Source organism: Aythya marila (assembly GCF_965140915.1).
Source record: "Aythya marila genome assembly, chromosome: 14".
In the NCBI taxonomy this organism is placed as follows: domain Eukaryota; kingdom Metazoa; phylum Chordata; class Aves; order Anseriformes; family Anatidae; genus Aythya; species Aythya marila.
The window spans coordinates 11,653,979-11,678,093 of record NC_139055.1 but is presented as its reverse complement, the minus strand read 5'-3'; the positions used below and the strand labels follow the sequence as shown (position 1 = coordinate 11,678,093).

Below are 24,115 nucleotides of genomic sequence, written 5' to 3'. Positions count from 1 at the left end.
CTCAGTGAAACTGCTGGCAATGTCCCAGGACATCTCCTCTGAGGAGACAAAGTCAGGACTTGGTAGTTTAATAAGCAAAGCGCTACCTGAGAAGCAAAGAGAGTACTACCTGCTCCCCCCAAAATTCAGGGTGTTATTTTCACTTGAGACCGACACAAAAACCCAGGGGGCCTTCCCAGCTTTCCCCACACAGCTCTCCCTTTTATCTTAAAACACAAATCTCTGTAAAGACTGGAAGGGCTGCAAGAAGGTGCTGCCCCACAAGGGAAGCCGCGCTGATGGCTGCATCCCAAGAACGCCCAAGGAGACACGCTGACGGAGGCACCCAGACTGCTACCTGTTTTTGGAGGCACAAAACATGTTTACACAATGACGAATTTGTGACAACCAGTGTTGTTTGAGACACTGGTCTTGCTAAACCTTTGTGTTTCCCAGGCCCTTTTCTTGGAGCACCGGGAAGGATGATGGAAGTATCAGGTCCCAGCTGCCAGCACCACCAGAGGTGACACTGGGAGGGGGCAATGCTCTGAGCTCAGCTCTGTTTATGCCCCTGCTACACATGTCTGGCCAGCTCAGGCCCTCAGCTCTTCATAGTTCTTCTGTTAATCATTTGGCAACTTGCAAAGTGCAGTCTGGAAGGTGTTTACTTCTGTGCAACCCTAGGAAAACAGAGCTAGGCAGAATAATCTTTTCATTGGAGACTTTAATTTTTCACATTTTGTTTTGGTCACAAGAGAAACCAAAGCATAGAACTTTTTTTTTTTTTTTTTTTTTTTTTTTTCTCTCAGCATGCAAAGCTCCAAAATCTCTATCTGAAATTAGCTATTACACTTTTTAAAATTTCCAAGAAAAAATAAATATTTTGTTTCAAAATATTATCACTTTAGGTGCCTTTCTGTAACACCAAGGCATCATTTATTAAAAAAAAAAAAAAAAAAAAATGCAGTGAAAGACTTTAGGCCACTTCAAATAAAGGCAATGAACTAAACATTATTGATAACACAGACTTGCACAGACAGTCCAGAGAAGAATTATAATAAAAAATAATAATTACATATTTTAACCTTTTTTTTTTTTTTTTTTTTTTTTTTTTAAGTGAAGAGTTGGAATCTCACTGTAACTGGAAACAAAAGAGTTTGGTAACTATCAGGTAAGATTTAAAGAAACTCTGTTTCTGGTTTTATTAAACCATATTCACTGTATGTTTTCCAGATTCTCTTGGACTAAGGAAAAACTATTACCCCTCAAACATGCAGCTCCTCACTGAAGGTGATGCGGCCACATCCTCCACCTGCTGAAATGGCCTAGAAGTTATGAACCTTAATGAGCTGCTCTCCTTTGCATAATACCAAGACAACCCAATGTTAACATCTGACACATTTTAGTGCACTGCTTTTGTGGTTTGAGTTAACTGACAGATTTTAGAAGGAGCAGTCCCAAACTTACAGAAACCAGTGGGAATTTTGCTGCTGACTTCAAAGCTAAGGTCTCTATCAATAAATTGTAAGGATTTATGAGCAAAAGCATTTTTAATGAATTTCAAGAAGAACAATGTCCTTCTGAAATCTTCATCTTTCCTTAGCATACATGCTGGTAAAATCTTGCCATCATCCATACAGAGGATGCTAGGTACCAACTTCAGCTCATGGGTAGCAAAAAGGAAAAGTTTTTTGCTGTGTGTATGCACCAGTGTGTTCCAGTGTTCCCCTGCTCCCCTAGCTACCCATATACAGGGGATTTTTCTTCCTTCAAACTGTGACAATAAAATGATTACCCCGCCACAGTTTAGCATAATGGTTCAGAAATGCTTGTGGCATATTGCAGAGTTAAAGTGGAAATTATTAGGTAGCTCTTCTTTGTTATAATAATGATCACTCCACAAATAAAAGCTCTTCTCCCAAAGGTACTGCAAGGCACAAAATGCTAATTCTGAAGATTATGTGTGCGCTTTTATTAAATATTACTATGCCCTGTCTGTTTGAGGGCTTCACTGCTCTGATTGTTTTATGAGTGCCATGTTAATGTCAGCCCCATCTTGCTAGCAGCAGGCACACATTTTAGCTTTTGTATGAGAGTTGATCAAAGGCCGCGTGCTGAGGGAATTGCTGAGAAAACACGGACAAGCGATAAAAATCTAACAGATTAATTGGTTTAAATTTCATTTCAGGGCGTTGAACTTTGGCTCAGGACACTAATACTACACTACCAGCCAGGGCCTAATTACCACATTTCCAATTTGCCTCTGAACAATGCTTAGAAGGGAGAATAATAATGGTACTAATAATACTAATAACAATAATAACAACAAAACAACAGCAATAACGCCTCCTCAGAGCTTCCTGCACATGTTTAACAACCAACTTGTGTGCAGGCAATTGCAGGAGGAAATCCCTCTCCCCCCACATCGCCATCCGTCTGCCTCCTGGGCATTTCTACCTGCCTCAAATAGCAACCAGAGACAGGAGCAGCAGCAGATGCCCTCAGGAGCATCGAACATCCAAAGTCACAGAATCAATGAGCTGCTGATACACATCCCTTAGACACCGGACCTCTCCTATTCTTAATGAGGGACCCATGTTTATAAGCAGAGAGAGCATTTTATCCCCCAACAGAAATGATCTATTCCATTGATAGAAAGCAGAGGCAGGGGGGAAAAACGTATTTACCACAAAGTTTATGGGTGGCCTTGGAATAGGGGTTAATTGAGCTTAGAGGTACATTTTCACCGAGGTGAATTAGTGGGATGCACAGCTATCAGCAGGACTCTGGGACTGCTCTTATTTAGCTTCTGAAATGTATTTGCACTATGATTAATATCCAGTTTGTGCTAGTGACTGTAAGAATGACCTCGCCTGCAGTTTTTATCATGAAGTGTGGTTTCATTCTCCATTATTCCACAGATGAGGCTCTGACAAGAGTTGCTGCATCACAACAGGAGTTTAAATGATGGGGTACATGCTTTTATTTTTCTTCTCTTTGAGAGTATTGTGACACGCAAGGAGAGCTGCATAAAGCCAGTTAAAATTGGAATTTCAGAGAAAGAGAAAACGTATATCTTAGAGGAAGTACTGAAAATATTTGGAGTTTAATTTAATTCTTTTTCCTTGGGTAAAACCCAATTCCAGACTAACTATATAAATGCGCCACAGATCAAGGATCTGATCCTGCAACCTGTTAAACACTTTTGCCAGGCTAACAATTTTCAGAGCATCAAGACAAATCAGTATTAAGCACTCAAAACCATGATTATTCAAGTTGCAATTCAACAAACCACTTAAGTAAGCACTTAAAAACCCAGCTGAAGAAGTTGCAGAATAAGGAACATGATTTTTTTCAGATAGTTGGGCAGTGTTTTATGCAGTGCTGCCAAGAGCTATGTAATGGATATGAAAATGGGTTTTCCCATTTTAAGACACTTAGGTTACATGTAGACCACCCCGTGCAGCCCAGAGCCCATTCATCGTTGTACAAGAGCTAACAGCAGAAATACTAATGTCAATCTACTGATTTTAGGAACAGAGACGCTATGACTACTCGGCATTGCAGGGAATCAAATGGATAAAGCAGCAACCCAGTGCTAACTCTGGGATTTCTGAAGCTTTCCCATATCATCTTGTGTAGATCCACCTACAGGTAGCCCATAGCCACAGAAATCACGCAGAGCTTGCACCTCTGAGTAGGGCAGTGACCAGGAACGACCTGAACCTAAATTCTTTTCCCATGGCACTCTGGAGCCAAAGATGTTCATTGGAGTACATCCTTCAAGCATGCTGAAAAAGAGGGAACCCTAAAAAGTTTCTGTGCTTGTACCATGCCAGAGTGAGGAGGCGTTGCTGGAGTCGTACCCAGCACAAGCAATTGAAAGCAACTGAACTGAAGTTTACCAAACCAGCCTGGATGGGAAAAGTCTGCAGGACCAGCCCAAAGAGTTAGCCATAGGCTAACTTCAGCAAAAGGGAATGTGGCAAGCTTTTTACATATTGTACCAGAGCATTAAATCTTCACTCTCAAGCTAAACAATGCATTTGCTGTTTATCTTAGTAAAGTGATGATCTTCCTGCTTTCCTTTTCATATCACAGCCTGCTCTCTCTCCTATTCTCTCCTGACGATAAGCAGCTGCTGTGCAGGAAACAGGGTAACAGAGGTTTCCCTCTCAAGGAGATAACTCATGCAGCTTTATGCAACACAGGCATGAGGATGTAATGCCCCACCACCCCTTCCTAGCTCCCTGCTCTACAGCATCTCAATATTTGGGACTTACCGTTTACAAGCTGTAAAGATTACAACACCGTGCCAAAAATGGAAACCTCCCCCTGGTACTTTGTGACGTCTGCACTGGGTGAAATCACCAAACCAAAAATACATGCGTCGTGTGATTCCTCCAGGTTGGGGGAAGGGATGGAAGTTTCCCTTTGTGTCTGTTTTCAAGTAGTGAAATTAAAGGTATTGGCTGTGATTTTCTGCCTAACCGTTTGGATGGTGAGTTCTCATTAATGGGAATTGAAAATGTAAATTACCTGGCATAATATTCCACCTACAATCAATACCTAAGCCAGTGCTTCTCTTTCATCCTTGCTGATGCCTCAGATACCAAAGTTGCATTTCACTGAGTTCTCTGTGTTTCTCTGTCCTTAAGAATGTCCAAAGCTTTCAGTTGTTGATAGCTGTCTGAAACATGATTACATGGAGGAAGAATGCAATGCTGAATAATGAGAGATCTGTTGCAAAAAATTCCCAAATACGCTACACATTTTACTTAAAACATTTCCATAAAAAATAATAGTTGTAATCTCTATGTGATTGCAAGAGATGCATGTTCATTCTTTCTTTTAAACACCTTCACATCAAAGAGGAAGTTTTGGGGGGTTGGTTGATTGGTTTTGACTTTTGGAGGTACTTCCTGCTTTCCAAAAATGAATAAAGCAGTAAGAGTCCTTACTTCACCGCAACTCAGTAAAACTTGACCAAAATATATACATATATTAATAATATATATGCAGTTACTATTGAAATATATATGCTATGTATATATTTCAAGAAACCTAACAATTTTACTGTGATATTTTCAATGGACTTTTCTGACTTTAAATTTCAGAATAAGATTTGCATTTCAAAATTTATTTTAAAAGAAGAAAAGGAAATTTCAAGAAGGTTTAAAACAATAATTTTTGCATTCATTATTTTTATGCCAAAGTTAGAAGATTATTATTTTGAGTCGGCCACAAGGGACTGGTTGTGTCCGCTCTTAACCAAGCATCGCACTCTGCCTGAACCGATGCAGCTATTTGCTCCAGCTCTAGGGCTGACACACTGGTACCCTGAGCAGCCCAGTTGTGCCAGGGATAAACACACAGGATTGGAAGGAGAAACAGTACATCCCGAAGTATCACATAGGGTATACAAAATACTGGCAGTGCTTCCATCTCCTCAAATTGGGGGGCAAGTTTGCTCAGACCCAACGGCAGCCCAGTGACTGCTGCAGTGCATGCTCCCCTCTCAGGATGAACAAGCACGTTCTATCCCCAGGTGGGAGAAATGTTTCATGATGAGCCCCCAAATTACTGCACCCCTTTTTCTCATTCCTTCTCCATCCAAGGTGCAGGAACAGTGTTTGTTTCTAAAAGACTGGACACTGAAAGCAGTAGCATGCAAAGGGCTAAGGTGTGACACACACACACAAGATTGCGGTGCTTTATCTGAAGTTGGGCTTTAAAAGTTACATTAGTAAAACAATGAAAAAATCCCATATGCCTCCCCTGTTTCACTTTCAACTGCTTCCTATTGATTTAACTTCCGCTGATAAAATTACAGGGCTCTGCTAAGCCAATATGACTATTTTAAAAACAATAAACATGTCCAGAAAGGAGACTGCATCTGTTTAAGTGCACTAAAGTTTAAAAATAGTCACACTGATGCAATTTCTGGGTGAGGATGAAGCCAACCTCGCGAATGAAAGCCCAAAATGTGTAATATAAATCAACCCTAAAAGTTTGTCAAAACAAACATCACCACATAGCTCACATACCCCAAACCCTACTTAACTGCCTGCCCCTTCAATGCTGCAAATTGGGGTCCTGAAGCAGTGAAGCATTTTATAGGACAGGACCAGTCATTTCCTTAATGTTAACCCTATGGTTTACTGTTTTGCTGAATCCCAATCTAACAGAAGAGCAAGTGGGCACTATTTCTAAATGTATGCTTTGTTTAACCACTGCCCTGGTTCCACATACTTTATTTTTTGGTGATGCAGAGAGTGAATGAGGGCTATATCAAGCAAACTGGGGAAAATTCTCTTCTTTAATTTCCTTATCAAAACTGTAAATCTCTCACAGTAAATCTTTCTAGAAGCAGAACACTGGCCTGGACAAAAGTTCTGAAGTGACATCATCTAGTCCCTGCAAGGTGTAAAAATCTCAGCATCCCAAGCACAACAGCAGCAAGTCTTGATGTGCAAATGTACACTGGCATGTGATGGCCACGCTGGCAAGATTTAGTCAATGATGCTCTGCAACACAAATTATCTAAGACGAAATGTGGGGTTCAATCTAAATCGTCACTACCCCAAACTAAATATTACCGCTGATTAAACTTTAATCTACCTCCCCAAATCTGTTACAAGACCCCTGCTATGTTACACAGCAGAAGAGTAAGAAGTTCACCTGAGATGGATTCTACAACAAACGACTTATTTCATGTGGACAAAACCAGGAGCCCTGACTAAAATTAGTTTCTAGCTGAAGTCTCTTTGTTCAGCTGAATTGAGAAAGTCTGCCCACAACAGAGAGCTTGCAGTAATCGTCTTTCAGAAACAGAACAACCCGTGTAGAAACACAAAGCAGTTGTGGCAGGGGCAGGGAGTGCCAGTAATCCAGTTTCTTCGAGGAAAATTCAAGTACCCTAAGAGTTCTTATTCCTCGTTTGATTTCTCTCACAAATCACAGGCTTCTCCCTAATGCAATTTTCTGGAGCCTGAGAATCATAAAGTCAAATACAAACAAGTCTAGTGGAAAATCTCTGACGCTAATCTTGGCCTACGACGTATTTTTAACAGGCGCTGAATTTGTGCGCCGGATTATCCAGATGGCCATACAGGAATCATCCTGATAGGATTAAACCTTTGTGCTGAACTCTGCTCCATCTGTTCTCGGAGGTTTGCCTATCGCTATCAGAATACGAATTTTCAGCCTATGTCTAGCACCAAGACTGAAAGCGCCTGCTCACCATACACGCACACACATGTGTATGCACAAACATATCCTTGAGTACTTGATTAGTAATGTGAGATGAAGTTAGCCTGAAGTTTACCACTTAAGAAACATATTGGTTTTATTATTTGTTTGAAGAACAAAGTACGCAATATCTAAATTCAAACAAAAAAGCATTTCTGTTGTTGTTCTGGGACTTGTTCAATTCATTAAACCATAATATTGCCATAAATTTATAGATGAAGGCATGACTAAATATAAAGCAGCAAGGCTCTTCATCTTTGAAATCTATTAGTGTATGAGAATGTATGACACAATTGCACTTTGAAGATATCATGGTTAAATATTCCAGATTAAAAAACAGCCAACAACGAAACACATGCGTGCACACAGCTTTGGTAGCTGTTATTTGTGCCTCGATCCACTCGCAGGCCAAGAACATAAAAGTAATAATCAGTCCCAGCAAAGAAAAGCTTATTCCCATTACTGTTGCTTTCTGCTTTTATTATCTATTAATGACAGTCTTCTGCATTCATTGTTGCAGCCTGCCAGATGCAGCAAAGATCCATATTCATCATGTGCAAAAACTGTGCTCAGCCTGTCTCTGTGACAGGTTAGGCGGAGCTGCCAACCGAGAGACCCAGGTCCGATGGACGGCCTCAGGTTTCCAGGCCCTGGGCCAAGGAAAAAGGTAGGAAATCTGGCTCTTCTGTAAGAAAAGCATCCCAATGGTCAGAAGGCTTCACTAAATTGCTGTTCTGGCCAGAAATATACTACAAAGTAGTGACTACCCAGGGTGCAAAGGATGGATAAGAAAAATAAACAAAATATTTTTTGTTACCGTTGTTGTTGTTGTTGTTATTTGGGAGGTTTACTTCAGGAATGCAATATATGCTCAGCCCATGTTTGTGATGGCAGCGGGACAGAGATGGAGGCAAGGTAACCTGAACTGAATTTCAAGCAGAATCTCTCGCTGCGCTGCAAAGACTGAGACCCCCTTGTCTCTCCTGTGCAGTGTCTTTCAGACCGTTTCCTCCTCTGTTCTTTGTGTTGCACTGAATGCAGGGTCAAGCTCCCCCTCCCAGCCATTTAGGCTTTACTTGCAAAAACACCAGCATAAAAATATATTTATAGTTCATAGTATCTGTCCAGCAATGACACCACATAAAACCAGCATGCTGAAAATCTGAGGAGGGAATACTTTGGACTCAAGCCTACAAACGCTTAGAGAAGTTGTTCTTTCAATGTGTCTGATAAAGTCAAGCTATGTTTATATTTATTTATTTAGGGCCATATTCAGACCACCTACTTCAGACATTGCAGCATGTAAAAAGCCAAACTCCAGCTCTAGCTGAGTCAGGCTGCCTAAATTAGGATCCCCTTTCCTTTATACAATGGGCAGAAATGGGCAATCACCTCTGGACTTCTGGAGACCCGGGAGCTCCCCCTTGGCTCCCAAAAGCACCAAGGGCCACAGCAAGATGAAACTGTAATACCAGAGGTAGGAAGCAGCTAGAAGTAAGTCTGGAAGAAATATTCAGCAGCTGATGTTGACCAGGCACCTGACTCTGGGCTTTCCAGCAGATGACTCTGTCCTCTCAGATGCACAGCTGGATAAAAGGGCAACACCCCCAGTAACCCCCGAGGTCATAACCCTTGGAAGGTTTTCTGCTGCACAAGAAGCAGACCTATTCTTCCCCAAAGGGCTCCTAACCAGAGTTGCTTTACCTTTCAATGCCACAAAGGGCCGTATCTGATCAGATAATGTATTTTTGCCCCTTCACCCCCTCGAATAGCCCAGGAAGTTCAGCAACGCTCTCACCTGAATGTGCTGCTGCAGAGCGCTGTGACCTCAAACCCCAGCCCACAAACTAAAGCCGTAGTTTGGAAGACAAGCAGCTCTGTGGTCAGGCCTGCAATTTACCTCCAAGTTCTGGCCTTCCCTCTCAGCATGGATCAGATAACACCAAACCTATGAATTCCATATGTAGGACCGGGTTTTCAGCAAACTGCAACACGAGCTGTATGTGCAGTCCCCAACAGCAGGGGAGATTTAGCAAGCCTGCTGCCACTGCACAGCACAAACAGGGACCTCTGTGGGAAATGCATTTTGTTCTTGCATGGGGTAAGTACAGAACCTCTGGGAGAGTTGCCACAATGCCATAATGAAAAGGCATTAACCAAAAATAATTAATTCTGAATTTCCTTCTACTCCTATTGTCAATGGACACTGAGCGGTAGTACACTAAAAAATACGCATTTTAAAACTATTTGGGATGAGAGTTTTGGAAGCATCCAGCTAGCCAGTGATTCCAATCCCACCAGACACCTAAATGCAGCTTTAGACACTTTAGTGCTTTGAGTTTGACTTTATGTCCAAGAAAATTCCAAATGATTATTTTGGGGTACCTACAATTTGGGGTGACTTTCTGACCCATAAAAACAGCCCAGAAGTTTAGAAAGTCCTAACACCCACTTCATGAAGGACCGCATCTTGTTGAGCGACTCACAGTGCCCCTCACACCTTAACTTGCAGATCTAATTGTATAAAATACTTTTGAGAAATAAAGTCAAACTGCTAAACTTTAGAGAAGTTTTTCATAAAACTTTTTCTTGATCTTTTTAATAAACTTCCTAACCCTACCCACTTCACTCAATGAGGTCATAAACCAGCATTGCTTATATTACAGTCACTTTCACACTAAGGATTTGTTTTGTCACAAAGTGAACTATAAATTCATGGAATGAAGGTGGGAAACAGAAAGGACTAATTGTGACACACAAAGCTTTCTGGTTATGCTCAGCAAACAGTTTGGGCTGAGATTTTCAGAAACACTTTATGAAGTTGTACCCCTGGCTTTAATGAAAGCACACTTTTCCCAATGCTAAGCACTCCTGAAACTCTTGTATTCTGGATTTGGGCCAAACACAAAGCTTGTCTCCATTCCAATATTAATTATTAGTAGTTTATTTTTATTCTTTATTACTAACATTAATAATTTTCAGATGGCAACCCAGATTAGAATAACCATTCCAAACTTCCCACCCTGGTGGGTTCCATTTTCTGCATCAGTTTCCTAGTTTATGCTATTAACTCATTTCCTTAAATGTGGAGGAACTTTGTGAAATACTCATTTTGCTGGGGAAACTCTCAGCAGGCACCCTGCAATGGAAGCAAGAGACTTAAGTGCTCACACTGGTCTTCTCAGAGTTCAATGAGAAGACATGCAACCTGAGATGCAAAAACACTGAGTTGGTTATTTGTGAAGTTTTCTAATCAGAATGTTCCACGTGACAATTTGGTGGAAAATTTTCAGCTACACCAAAATTAAATCCTTAGATTGTCAGCACTCAGCTGATTGATAGCTTTGGACATAATGGGAACAGAATCCTCTCAACATCACTGATTGTTTTGGCCTGTTCAAATACTGGGGTACAACTCGTGTGAAAAATTTGGAAGTGTCCAGATACCGGCAAAGTTCTACGAACACTGGTCATTGATAGTCATGATCTTTTACTATATATTCAGATGAATAATCCAAAAAATCACAAGTTCCTGGCCTTTGTTTACAAATCACAATTCACAAAATCCTCTCCTTTGTACTTTGCCCATGTCAGTAGGGGACTGAAGTGGGAAAAAAAAAAAAAAAGAAAAAAAAAGAAAAAAAAAAAAAAACTTTGCCCAACATAGTAAAACATTATATACATACATAATATACATATATAACAAAAAACATTAAGCTGGAGCAATTTGTTTAGAAATAGTATTAACCATATTACAGTAACATAATGTTTTGTAATTTACTGGTATGCACATTTTGGAAGATTAGAAAAACAACGTTTGGCAAAACTTCACTGCCATACGGTGCAACATCTAGCAAACATTTCTCTAATCCTAATGTCATTCTTCTCCCCTAGATGCCATTGTATTAGTGACATGGTGGCCAGCAAAGCAAATTGAAATGTAATGAATGCTCATTATCTATGAATATTCATTGCCTATTTGAGTGCTACTGAATGTTCTGTGAAGTTTCTGCCAAACAAAGCAGCTAAGGTTGTTCTACATGTATTACTGTACTCCGATTCCTCTGAGGTCTCGAGGAAAACCTCAAACCTTTAGAAAGCAGTTGGGCCAGCTCTACAAATACGAGTCAACTCTCATGGTGATTGGAAAATTTCCATCTGAACTTTTCTCTCTTATCTGTCTGTTTTGCTGTAACAAAACATATTTTTACACAAATCTCTATCAAATTTTAATGCCAGTTTTCCCCATGTTCTCTTCTCTTTTGCAATTTTGGGAGCACACTTCTGAAAGCTCCTCTGGGAAATTCACAAAATGCATTCTGTCTTCATCCAGGTACTATTTTTCCATGAATTCATGACATTCTCGTAACAATAGAGGGTAACAACATATCACAGCGTGACATCGTTTAAATATTCTGGGGGAAGGGATGTTTTATTTTTCATGTGTTTTAAAAACATAAAGGGCAGCTGCTCATGGGTAGAAGCTGCCACACCTTATCTGTTTAAAATTAAGGTGTCTCCTGCTTGATGAGTGACTGTCAAGCAGCAATCCTTTCTAACTGTGGATACTTGAGTACCCAAACTTGACTTTTCAGGAGACATTTCCATGGCCATTACATAAAACCAACTCTTTTTCTTAAAGATTAAAATTTTTCACTTGGTTTCTCTTAAGTCTCATGTGACATGGCAGCAGCAGTGTTAGTACATACATGTTATGAAATAATGCCTCAATGATGAAAATTATCACAAGCTCAGAACTCCTACTTCATTGAACACTTACAGCCTAATGGCAGAAGTTAAGTTCTCGAATCTCCTTCCCAAATCTACCATTAAAAATATGCCTCCCAGGAAATTGTTTAAATCTTGTTTTCATTTAGCTTCAGACTAAAAATAAATTTTGAAGCATCAAAATTGCTGCAACCAGATACTCTAAACTTTTAAGCACCTCTCCTTAATGACTGATTTATGACCTAGACAAATAGAAACAGAATTTTCTGCTTTCTGTTTGACATGACTGGCTGGGAGAAGGGTAGCTCCACCCTCCCACCCACCCAGTTCTTGTGAAATTCTCAGTAATGGCCAAAGAAGAAGCAGGGTACGAGCCTGAAGGCAGCTACTCAGCTCTGGTGAAGGTTACAAAAATCATCAGCACAATTCAGTGGGGCGTAATTTAGTGAACACATTTTGGAGTTGTATGAATCAGAATTCTGCTGTGTTTTGCTAACCTGATGGATAGTGTTTTCACTCCTAAAGGAACCATTACAATCACACAACCTGGCATCCTGCAGAGCACCAGCCAGAGAACCTCACCCAGCAATTCCTGAGCGAGGAATTACTCAAGCCCGTAACCTTTCCCTGACCTGATGTATACCATTTAGGCAGAGACCAGGTCCTGGTTTAATATTGGCAAACTACAGAGAATCTGCCACAGTTTTGGCATTTGTTTCAACAGTCTCTGGAGGTAAAATATTGCTGAGGTCATATTGGAGTCTTTATTTACTTAGAGATTTTCTGACGTGTAGCACCTTAACTTTCTGGATGTTTTGTCTCTTCAGAGGGACTCCAGCTCCATCTGAGTACACATACTGGACTAATCCACCCCTGGTATGTTCGCTTATATTAGAAACATACAGTAAGACCACAGGGCAGTGAAGAGGTTAATATTATACACTTAGTGAGGTCAAGCTCCAAGAACACATAGCAAGCCATTATGTAAAAAAAAAAAAGCCTGAATTTATGAGTCACTGCATTTATGAAGGAACTGATATGAGAAAGACAAGTTGGCAAAAGTAAAGAAAATGATTTCCAGCTTGAAGTTTTGCAATCCTTCAGTATATCAAGGCTCACTTACTGTTATTACTATCCATGTTGTGCAATGTTCTGAAAGTCACATTTTTTCCCTTGTGTATGCATAGAGATGTCCAACAACCCTAGGTACTCTTCCCTCATAGAAAATAAATTAGAAAGCAGACGTAACTCAGAATAACATACAAGATCCCCTCAAGTAGAGTGGTAGGAGCCTAATATTTTTTTTCAATATTTTCCTTCTAAATAATAAATCAAGCCAACTGCATTCCTCTATATGGAATGATATGGTGCAGAAAAAGCCTGCATGTTTATATTTTTCACATAATCATGAAAACATTCCTAAGTGAGGCACTAAGATATAACAGGTGCTTCCACCCATAGATGCAATGAGACAAACATGAAAGTTTTTTTTGTTTAAAATGGGTCAGTTTGTGAATGTAGTAGTCCCTGACTTTGCTGGACCTATATCATCTGAGGGATAAAATGTAATAAATTTTGGAGATTAACCTTATTTCTTGGCTTATTAATATTTTTGCCTTCAGACAATATTCTAATATTAACAATTTCTTCAACAAGCACAGTCACGTGCAACACCCAGGCATTCCGGGTTGAATCAAAATACTTTATAAGATAAGGAAAAAGCTTTCCCTCTTATTAACCAAAATAGAAAAAATAGTCTACTAAGGCACAGCCTAGCATTTTTTATTATTATTATTTTGTTGTTGTTGTTCTCTCATTCTAAAGGTTTAGTGGCATATCTGTGCACATGCACACTGTGGTGTCCATGAGATCTCAGATTGCCTGGGTGGGCAGGAATGGCAAGCAAACCTCTTTAAATGCCCCACTGCTCACAAGAGGATCTACCTATGTACCCAGCTGAGTCACAGATACTACTACTTTTCATTTACTGTGGAATGTTTTGCACCTGCAGGTAGCAAATAGTCTGAATCATTCATTATTACCATGAACTAAAACAATATAGCAAAAGCTTGATGGCTCTGGGTGCCATAATATAAGGACCATATAATCCAGCTATTTTCTATAATTTCTACTACAAGGCAGCCACTAACAATGGCTCTACATATACATATAAAGATCGCTATATATTTCATATTAAAACAATGTCTGGACACTGTTTTAGAAATCATGATTGTCTTTGCTTCCATCTTCAAATTCTGATGCCACGTCTCATAATTTGTCTCTTTCTACCCTGAATCTTTTCTCTTTTGCTGCTGTTGAGCTGACTCAGAACCAAATCACCACCAAACCTCAGCACCGCCTAGTTCTTTGGTGCTCTCCTACAGATGAGGAGGAGGAAGAAAGAAATAAAACTGTCCCTTTAAAAAAAAAAAAAAAATACAAGCATTTAAGCTGCTTGTCAGTCGTCTTCCTGACAAGGCCACTTGAATGTATTCAGGAATATTTGCATAAATGCTCACAGTGAGTTCACCGTGGCAGCTAGCGCTAATGGTACATAAAGTAATTTAGTCACTTTTCTTAGGCATCCTGTCAGGGTGATAAGCACCCCCTTCTTTGCCTTGTTGCATATTAGATCATTAGATAATAAAGTGTTAGAGCATGCAAACTGACAGGGTCTCAGGGACTATCATTTTTCGAGGGCATTGCATTCTGCCAGTGAGGAAAAATAATAGAGAAACTGATGCTGCAATTGGCTTTACATTTTTTTAGAACCATTCAGAGATTTGGGAGAAAAAGATTTTTTTATTTTTTTTTTATTTTGCAGTAATAACTGAAAACTTTGCAGACATCTGCAGTAGTGGACTTCATGCTGGTAAACTTGAAAAGGGTTGTTGCAAACCCTGTCAGAACTCCCCCTTCCATAAGCTATCACTTAAATTGCATTGGAAAGATTTTGCTTTTAAAATTGACACCCTGGGACGAACTACAAGCTGAAACATATTCTGCTGGTTGGGGCCTATTGGCTCTTCACTATATATCTTAATATATGTGTACAATTTAGAAAGGTCAACCACACCAGCCTTCTGGTTTACCATAAATATAAAACAAGTGAGGATCCAACTATTTGTGAATGAAAAAGTGATAATTACTGCAAACCACAGATTGCTGTGGCTTACCCTATTTATACCACACAGAGATGCATGAAATAATTTGCCTTTGCCAGCTATTACTCTTGAAAGATAGATATATTTATTTGAAATATGAGCTGCTTAACCCGCTGGTTTCAAGGAGGACAGTGTGTGGAAATGAAACCATGATCTAGGTTCCTAGTTATATTCAGAGATATGAGCTACAAAAAGGAACTTTCATTTTACTGCCTGACAAGCAAGATATAAATAGAGATGTGTTGCATGTCCCAAAAATAATCCAGGCTACCTACTAATGAGATGGTAAAAACCCAGATGTGGAGACACTAGACTCCTGAGTGGCTCAGGAGGTAAAGCTTCCTTTCTAGCTTTTTGGCATTCAAAGGTTTTTTTAGGTGTCGCTTAAGCTGCAGCTCCATGTTAAAGAGCAGCATGTCCCAACACAGCTTTGGAAGGAAAAATAAACTGGATATGATCTAATGAAACTAGGCAACCAGCACACCTTCATCATACATCCTCTCTCCTCTTTCCCAGTCTCAGTCCTCTCACAGTCAGGTATTCATCACTATTGTGATAAAATAATTAATTTAAAGAGTCAAGTATCTAGAAAAGTGCACAGAAATACATCTGGTCAAGGGCATTTAATAGCTAGACTCCAGCATTTCAAAACCTGTGACCAGAAGTTGCTCAGCAGAGCCGTAAACCAGAGACAAACAAGCCACGTCTCTGTTAGTTTCTGATTCACCATTTATAAATATTGTTTAGGTCAATCTGTCCTCCCCCCTGAAGGAACAAGGAAAGCTGGAAAGAGGAAAGACAAACAAGCAGTCTTTTCTACTTACACATGAAGATATTAAAGATAAAAATTGCAAAACCAGGAGGATAATAATATACTTTGAGACTCAAAGTAAAACTGAAAATTAATTTCAGTGAAGGAAACTCTCATATGTTCCAACAGGTCTGAAGTTCTTGGTGGTTGCCCAGAATTCAACAGCATTAAGCCCAGTTGAGACTTTGCCCACTTTTTTCATTCAGTTAAGTGTTTTAGACATTCGATACTGACATTTAAAACAGTTACTGGATTTTTTTTCATTATTATTATTTATTTTGCCATCTCCTGGGACACAAATATGCACAGAATTCCTGGAGAGATGGATTAGAAGATTTAGCTTAAAAAGAAAGACTCCACCAAGCCTTTGGGAAAAGTGTAATTTTGTAGTACGGAGGTTACATTCAAAAGTAAGAATTTATTAGTGGTGGCTTTATGAGGTTGCTTAAGAGGTGTCTGAGAAAGTAGATCAGAAAAATCACCTTTCCCACCAAATGTACACATGGAGATAGTTTGCAGATGTTAGCTTTTAATGGTAGCACAGTAACCAGAGTTTGTATAAATACGTAAGCATAGTATTATCTTTTTTTGCTTCTTTTTGCTGGCAGAATCTTTCAGGTAATAGGAGTGGTAAAATGGGATGCTATTACACCATGCACACAAATAGGAATGTTTATAAATATGAGAAAATAAGTATTGCCTTGACCAAAAGCATGCGCTGAGAAGAGTGCAATGGAGAAAAAAAAAATCCTACACTAGCAGGAATATAAGCTAAACATTAGAGGGTTTTGAAAGACTAGACTTAATGGAAAGATTACAAAGTTGCACAGAGTGAAGTTTCCTTTTGTAATGTTCTGCCTCCTGGTAATTAATAAAGACAGAGTTTGTACATTCCTTACAAAAATTCAGCAAAAAAAAAATATGACAGTGGTTTGTTTATTAAATTAGGTTGTTGGCAGGATGAAAAAAATTCTATAACATGAATTATAGCTGAAAATGGCTCATAGCCTACATAAAAAGTTAGAGCTAAATAAATACAGATGTAAGTTATGTTTATATAATGAGAAACGCTGCTGAGCTAAGAATTTTAGGTTAGTAAGTGTGAACTACAGACCTGATTCTGCAAACACTTATCAATACCCTCAACTTTACTGACACAAGAAGCCTCATTGATCCCAACAGGACCATATGTGCACATAATCTTAAATATATGCATAAGTGCTTGAAGGACTGATGCTTGAAAGCAGGAACAGAATAGAAAGCTATTTCTACAGGAATCCACTGAGTAGTAGAAATTCATACATTTGCCCATTTCTCACTATTAATAATTTCTTTTAACATATCTACTGAACGTTATTTCTGAGTGGCATTCACTTTCCTGGAGAAAATTTTATCTGGTTTCTTCAAACTCTTTGGAAAAATCTATTTAATTATTCATCAGATCCTTGGCAAATATTTGTGAAACAAACCAGCATAAAGGACTAGAGCCTTCTACACTCAACAACTTCAATAGAGTCTGAGGGTACACATCTCTTAGAGGGAGCAAGCACCTATTGAATTAGGATTACAAACAGCTTTGAAGACAAAGAGCTTTTCTACCAAGCTGGAACAGGGAAAAGGGAGTAAAATGCCCTCTGTTTTTGGTGTTTGTTATTTTGTTGTTTTGTTTTATTTCCAGTAGTAGTCAAAGAGGAGAAAGAGCAAAACAAAATGTTAATCAAATCCAGATTTTTCAGAGTGCATTTGTACTCAACAACTCCCATTTTAAGCACCTACATTCACCAGCAGATATTCTCTTCCAGGACCAGTTGATTTTCTGGAAAAGTTTACTATCCTCAAGGCTACTCCCAGTCACAGCCCCCATTCCACCCTTACTGCTGCTCACTGTGCTTTCAAACAAGCCAGCCAAATTGCCTTGCACCATTTCTCCTTCAAACATTTCAGCAAAATAAGCCAGACTGGCAAAGAGTTATTGCTGAAACTGTTAAACTCAAATGGACTACTTTAGATTGAAGGAGATTAAGGAGTGATCAGACTATCTTGGCTGGCATGTAGAGATTAGCCTCCAGCAGGGAGGAGAGGCCAGCAGCTGTGGCATGCGAGGAACAGCAACTTCCTCAGCTGGCACAGCTGGAGCCAGAAGAGAACATTCGTCCATGGCTTGAGTAAGCAGATGGATTTCCAAAAGGGCTCTGCTTTCATTATAACAATTCAAAGAAACAGCTGGATCTCCTAGAGAGCCCTGCAATCTGTAGATAGTAGTAATCCAATCCCAAATTCAGGTGCTGAGCACTTCAGAAAATATGCAACATCCTTTAGATGCACAGTCAAAAATCAAGGCATTTTGGAAAAGGTCAGTTTTGGGTTCCAAACAGACACAACCATAAATAAAAAAAAAATAAATAAATAAAATAAATAATAAAAAAAAATAAAATAAATAAATAAATAAATAAATAAATAAAATCACCGTACTTCACAAACACACAGAATAGATTCTGCACCCATATTTGTCTACTAGTTTGTCATTTAACTACAGTTAGTGCTGACCTAGTTGAAGAATTCCACTTGGAGGCCAGTCCCAAAGGGAATGATTGTTACACAACAACTTGAAACCAGTAGTCAGAGACAGAAACCAAATAAATCCACATTTAAAATAGCAATGCCAACCAATGAAAATGATATGCCTACCATGTTCCAGATAAGAAGGCGTACCTTCCGAGGGATCAAGTCTTCGAGCTCTCCGCCCGTGTTTAGAATTGTTGTGCACAAACATATTGTCCGACACTGCCAACACATGGCCATCAACATTGACTGTTGTAGACACCACAACCTGCAAGCACAAGAGCAAAATGGAGGAACATTCGGATACATATGTATGTTTTTTAAGCACAGAGTGTAATAAACTCAGTTAAATAAATAACAGCTGGGAGCTGTAGAAAATTGCATAGCTATTTCACATAATAACTGGTGCTTATGCTGTACAAATCTAACAAGAGACGCTATTGATGAGTGGGTCTTTGGCATCGAAAGCTTTTGATGCAGTTTTAAGTCAAATTGCAGAGTTTGTAGCTGCATGGCAGACGGCACACTGTTAACCATCATTTTAACAAGAGGATCTTTATTAAGTATTTTTCCCATATGTACAAGGGCAGCTGTGTTTCACCCTAAATTATCCTTCAGTTTCCATGCTGAAGTAGATAGAGCTGTTGACATTGCAAATGAGAATCAATTCAGAATAAAAGAAAACAAAAGTGTAGTTTGTGAAGTTGCAATTACAGTTGTTGCATTCCTCCTCCCTCCTGCCCCCCATCTACACTTCTCCCTACTCTGTACAGTCACTACAGGTTGTTTTTCCTGAGCTCTATCTCAGAGGGTACTCATAAATGTGTTCATATATGCACGCACACTTGACAGTGTGTATTTTATCTGGGAAACATAAATCTATTCAACCAGCGTTAGCATTATTTGTATTTCCTAGTTTATCTCAACGTCAACACCTGTGACTTGGTTCGAGGTGAGGTGGTGGAGCCCTGCCCTGGAGACAGGGCCTGATTCTTCTTCAACCTGGGGTCAACCCAGGATGGGAAAGGAGCCAGTCTGAGGGGAGCAAACGGGTAAGTGTTGGGAGTTAGGTGCCCCAAGTGCTCGCAGGGATCCAGAGGGACCTCTGAACCTTGAGGCTCAGCAGACACTATCCAAGAGGAAATCCCTGTTCAGGCTGAGGGCACCATCTGTAGTGGAGGAAACGGCAGGGGGTGAGCAGGACGAGTTCCCAACAGAGCCACAAAATCATCACCCCAAGTTTCCTCCTAACCCAGGTCTCCTTCCACACCACTCCAACCGTGCAATGTCATGGTTTTCGTTCAGCTGCCCCCTCCTACTGCCTTTTCCCAAGAAAGTACATCATTATCCGGGTTTTACCCCAGCCAAGGGTTTGGCCTTCAGCCGGCTGCTGGTTTGCCAGGAGCACACGCTGCCTTCGAGAACTTCCACTAAAACAATCAGAAGAAATGACCTACACTTCTCCTTACATTAAACAGGGAAAGGGATTAAAAACTGAAACCCACAGAGATATGTTTATTCATGCGACCTCTTACAACCAAATATAATAATTGTCTGTTAATTGCAGTTTCAGCTCCCACCTCATGCTTCGACATGTGAAACAGCAATCAGCAGCTCCTGTTTAATCCACCTATTATGTTGACTAATTAACTTTGCTCGACAGTTTATTTCTTCCTCCATTATCAGCCCCTGTCAGCCGCAAGCACACTGCCGCAAAGGGGGACCTCAGCCCTTTTGATTGATCACCGATAGATTGACATGCAGATTAATTTAATTAGAATCACCTCACTTGAGAAATGAAAGACAATGGCAAGGAGGCTAATAGATCTGCTCTTATAATGAGGCAAGCCTCCAGAGCCATGGCAGAGGATTTCTGATTTATTTTGCTGAATTCCCCAGTCGCTCTGAAAGGCTCTTGCTTTAATTGTTCTTGGTTTTGAGAGGCTTTAGCCTCTGAAGAGGTGAAATGCTTTACAAGGATTGGCAAACATTGCTTCAACTCTCTCAGGAAGCTGCTGCCTCTCAAAGTTGGTCAAATGGGGACACTTAAAGGATCGCTTACAACATTTCAATTTCATCACTTGAATAGGATTTAAAAATTTAAACAAAATATTTTCCACCTACTTCTGACCACCTATAAAATGCTTAAAAATATAAAGTAAGTGAAGCTGCTCAGATGCCTATAACTAATCCCAAAGTTTTGTCTCTTAAAAGAGGAATACAAAAGAGAATAGTTTACATCTAAAGGATCTTAAAATGGTCCCTCAGAATGGCATTCCAAGCAATAGATTTTTGCGTGTGTTATAAGTGAAAGATATTAAAATACAGAATAAATGATTCAAGACCTCTTACAGATGGAAATTTGGGAAAAAGAAAGCACCAAGTACTGTAGGTAAGTTCTTCTGAAATCAAACTAGGAAAAAAAAAAAAAAAGAGAGAGAGAGAGAGGAAAAAAAGCCCTATATATAAAATTCCAAAAGGGATTTCAAAAGTAATTTATCCTTTGCATTCCTGAGGGATAGAATAAAGTTTATGATATTTTCAATAAAATATGATCTTATAGTAAGTGGCTCAGGGTTTGCAATCTTATTTGTGCACTTGCATCCATTGTAAATTCTTTGCAACTGGGATTTTGAGCCAAATCCTTAGCTGACATTGCCTGTCATAGCTCCATGATTTATACCTCCCCCTTATCTTATTCTATGGGTCTGCAAAGAAAATTAATACTATTGCAATTAATAAAAACTACAATGTCAAATATTTCCCCCAACCCAAAACACATAGAGGTACATACATATTGCCCACTGAAGCTGATCAATCATGTGATGGAACCCAAACTTTTGAACATGTCTAGAAAAGGCATTCCAAAAACTAACAATTCAAGAGTAATAATAGCAAGACAGGTCTCAGACTTGTGAAAGACATGTATGTAAGTAGCTGTCTCTATCCCTGCACATTTCTAGGGAAGAACTCATGGAAACAATCCTAGTGAGGTCACTTTTATGGGAGTAAAGCTGTATTTGATTTTTCCCCCTCAGGTATCCAAAATTCTTGATGTGACAGATTTTGAATTACTTAACAGTGTCTTCCTACCTGCCTCCTGAGTTTGATTTACTACAAAGAGACCACATTGGTGTGGTTCTTCAGTGTCGTTAGCAGAAGAAACTATAAAAGGAATCCCCAAGAGAAACGAGAAACTGTTTCCAGTGTCAGGAAACGCAAAAAAAAAAAAAAAAAAAAAAAAGTGGTTACTCTTATGTGTCTGTCTGAAAAAAAAAAATGATTATTCATACTGCACTTGTAAGAAACAGCAAAAACTGCTTACTGCTTTAAACACAAAATCTCATTAATTCAATAATACTGAAGATATACTGCCCTAACGAAATATTAATACCCTTAATTATTAACAGAGAAAAAAATACACCTTGTGTGCCACAGTTACATACTTGGATTGCTGCAGAGCACTTACATACTTACAAGTTCTGCTCATATTTTTTAATCTAAAAAAATACTACACTCTCCTCATTTTGATTTTGAAATGATTCGGATATGTTCAAGTCAAAGCACATGCTAAAACTAATTTGTGGAGAAATCATAAAATTAGGGGGAGGGGAGAGCCAAAGTAGATGTGGAATGGGCACTGAGGCATCCTAAAACACAGACCATAGCAAGAGGGAAAGGCACACTACAGTTTAATAAATGATTAATGAGGTGCTGACACATTAATGTAAGCACAGGGACAAGCAGGCCTGCCAAATCTCAAACCTTTCCAAATTTTGTCAACAAAACACAGTTTTAATTTGGGACAGGCAAACACGGAAAACGATTTTGAGCTTTAGCTTCAGCCCTTCATAGATTTTGAATTTAAATCCTGTATCAACATCGGAGGAGACAGGGGTATGAAAGAAACACATTGGTTTATAACTTTGTTCAATGAAGTTGGCACTATCAACTGCATTAACGTATCACAACTCTATGAATTATTCTGCCTGCCATTAAATAGTTCAGTTGTGAATGCTTTGGAGCTTAGTTAAAAAAAAAAAAATATTCTGAGACCAGGAGCCTGTAGATCAAGCTATTTATCCACGTTTAGCACTCAGCCTGTTTATTTGTTATAGTACCTCACCTAATATATCAAAATTAAGCATTGCATGACTCCTCATTTTTAACCACAGCCCATTAAGCTTTGCTAACTGATTAAGACATAGCATGTTCCTTGTGCTTTCAATTTTCTCCAGTGTATAGTGAGGGTTCTGATATTTTTGTGATGTCCCCAACATCCAGCAGCAAAGGCAGAGAAAATCGGATTAAGATGATTTCCAGCTTTAAACTGTGTCATTAGTGTTAAAACTGTAACTCCTGCATTTGCTGCTCTTCTGAAAGCTATGTAAAAATGGCTTGAGCAACGTCTTTATTTTTACCACCACTTGGTGACCTCTTCCTAAAATGTCTTGACTTCTTTATACTAGTAACTAAAAATTTCTTTCAATTTAATAAGACACTTGAAAACGTGTCTAACTTAAAACACATAAGTACAATACATTCAGTAATTTTGCTTGCATGCACAAGGCCAGGCCAGGTGCTTAATTATCTTGTTGAATTGGGCCACAACTCTCACTGCTATTTTCCAGACTTTTTTTTTTTTTTTTTTTTGGCCTTTACCTTCTCTGGGGATGAAGCCTTGCATGTCCAAATTCCATTATCAGGGATTCATGAAGCATCATCTCTTTCTCTTATGCAAATTTGCAATAAGACACAAGTGGCTTCAATTCAAACATGAGTGGCAGCATCCCATGGAGGCAAACTAGCAGCCTGGGTTGGGGAAGAGCTTGTGCTAACAGCATCAAACAGTGTGGCAATTTCCAAGTGACTTTCAAGGTTTTCATAATAAACAAATGTTTGGGGTTTTATACAGTGACTCAGTCTGAAAAGTTTCCTCTAAATTAAAACTTGACGTGTCAGTTTGCAAGCAGTTGTGCTAAAACAAGAACAAGATAGCTGGGGCACCTGGGTTTCATTAATTACAGTAATACACAAAACTGTTTAGGTTGTGTGAGTGCTGAAAAACAAAATCTGGCCAGAATTTATCCATGATACAGCCTACTTATTACTATTACTGCTGCCTGGGGCTCTACAGCCCATCCCACCAAGACTGATGACTTGTGACAAAGAATGCACAAACAGACTGAGCATCTGCTCCATGGGGTTTTTGGAATAAAAAGGTAAGGTTGGAGCAAGGAGAAAATAAGTGGCACTGCCAAATGTTTTGTGTAATAGGACTGACGAAATACAGAGATGAAGTAATTTTCTTGAGAACAAATGAGGAGTCTGTAGCATAGCTGAATACCCAACTCAAGTCTTGGGTCCTTGCATAGACAGTACTTTACTTTTTCTCTCTATCTCTCTCTGCTGCTAGAGACACAGCTAACACAGCCAGGGCAAGCACTGCTCCATAACACACTTCTGCTGGCACTTGACCCTGCTGATATACAGCACTGAGTTGTCACATGCCTGGGCATCTCAGACGTACAGAGAAATTTATTTTCTTCCAGGCCCACAACTGCTTTTATGCTAGGCCTATTTCACTAGTATATTTGCAAGCAAAGTGCAGGATAAAACT

General features: G+C 39.4%; 1 protein-coding gene across 9 annotated transcripts in view; it reads right to left on the bottom strand.

Annotated features, from left to right (window-relative positions):
- EBF1 (EBF transcription factor 1) overlaps window positions 1-24,115 on the bottom strand; it is a 270,929-nt gene that overhangs the window by 74,188 nt on the left and 172,626 nt on the right. For 6 of the 9 annotated variants that reach the window (XM_082771706.1, XM_082771710.1, XM_082771707.1 and 3 more), the window contains exon 8: window positions 18,622-18,763. In XM_082771706.1, coding sequence (XP_082627832.1) covers window positions 18,622-18,763 — 142 coding nt within the window. The remainder of the gene's footprint in view (window positions 1-18,621; window positions 18,764-24,115) is intronic. The other 3 variants (XM_082771708.1, XM_082771709.1, XM_082771714.1) reach the window with 1 other exon arrangement.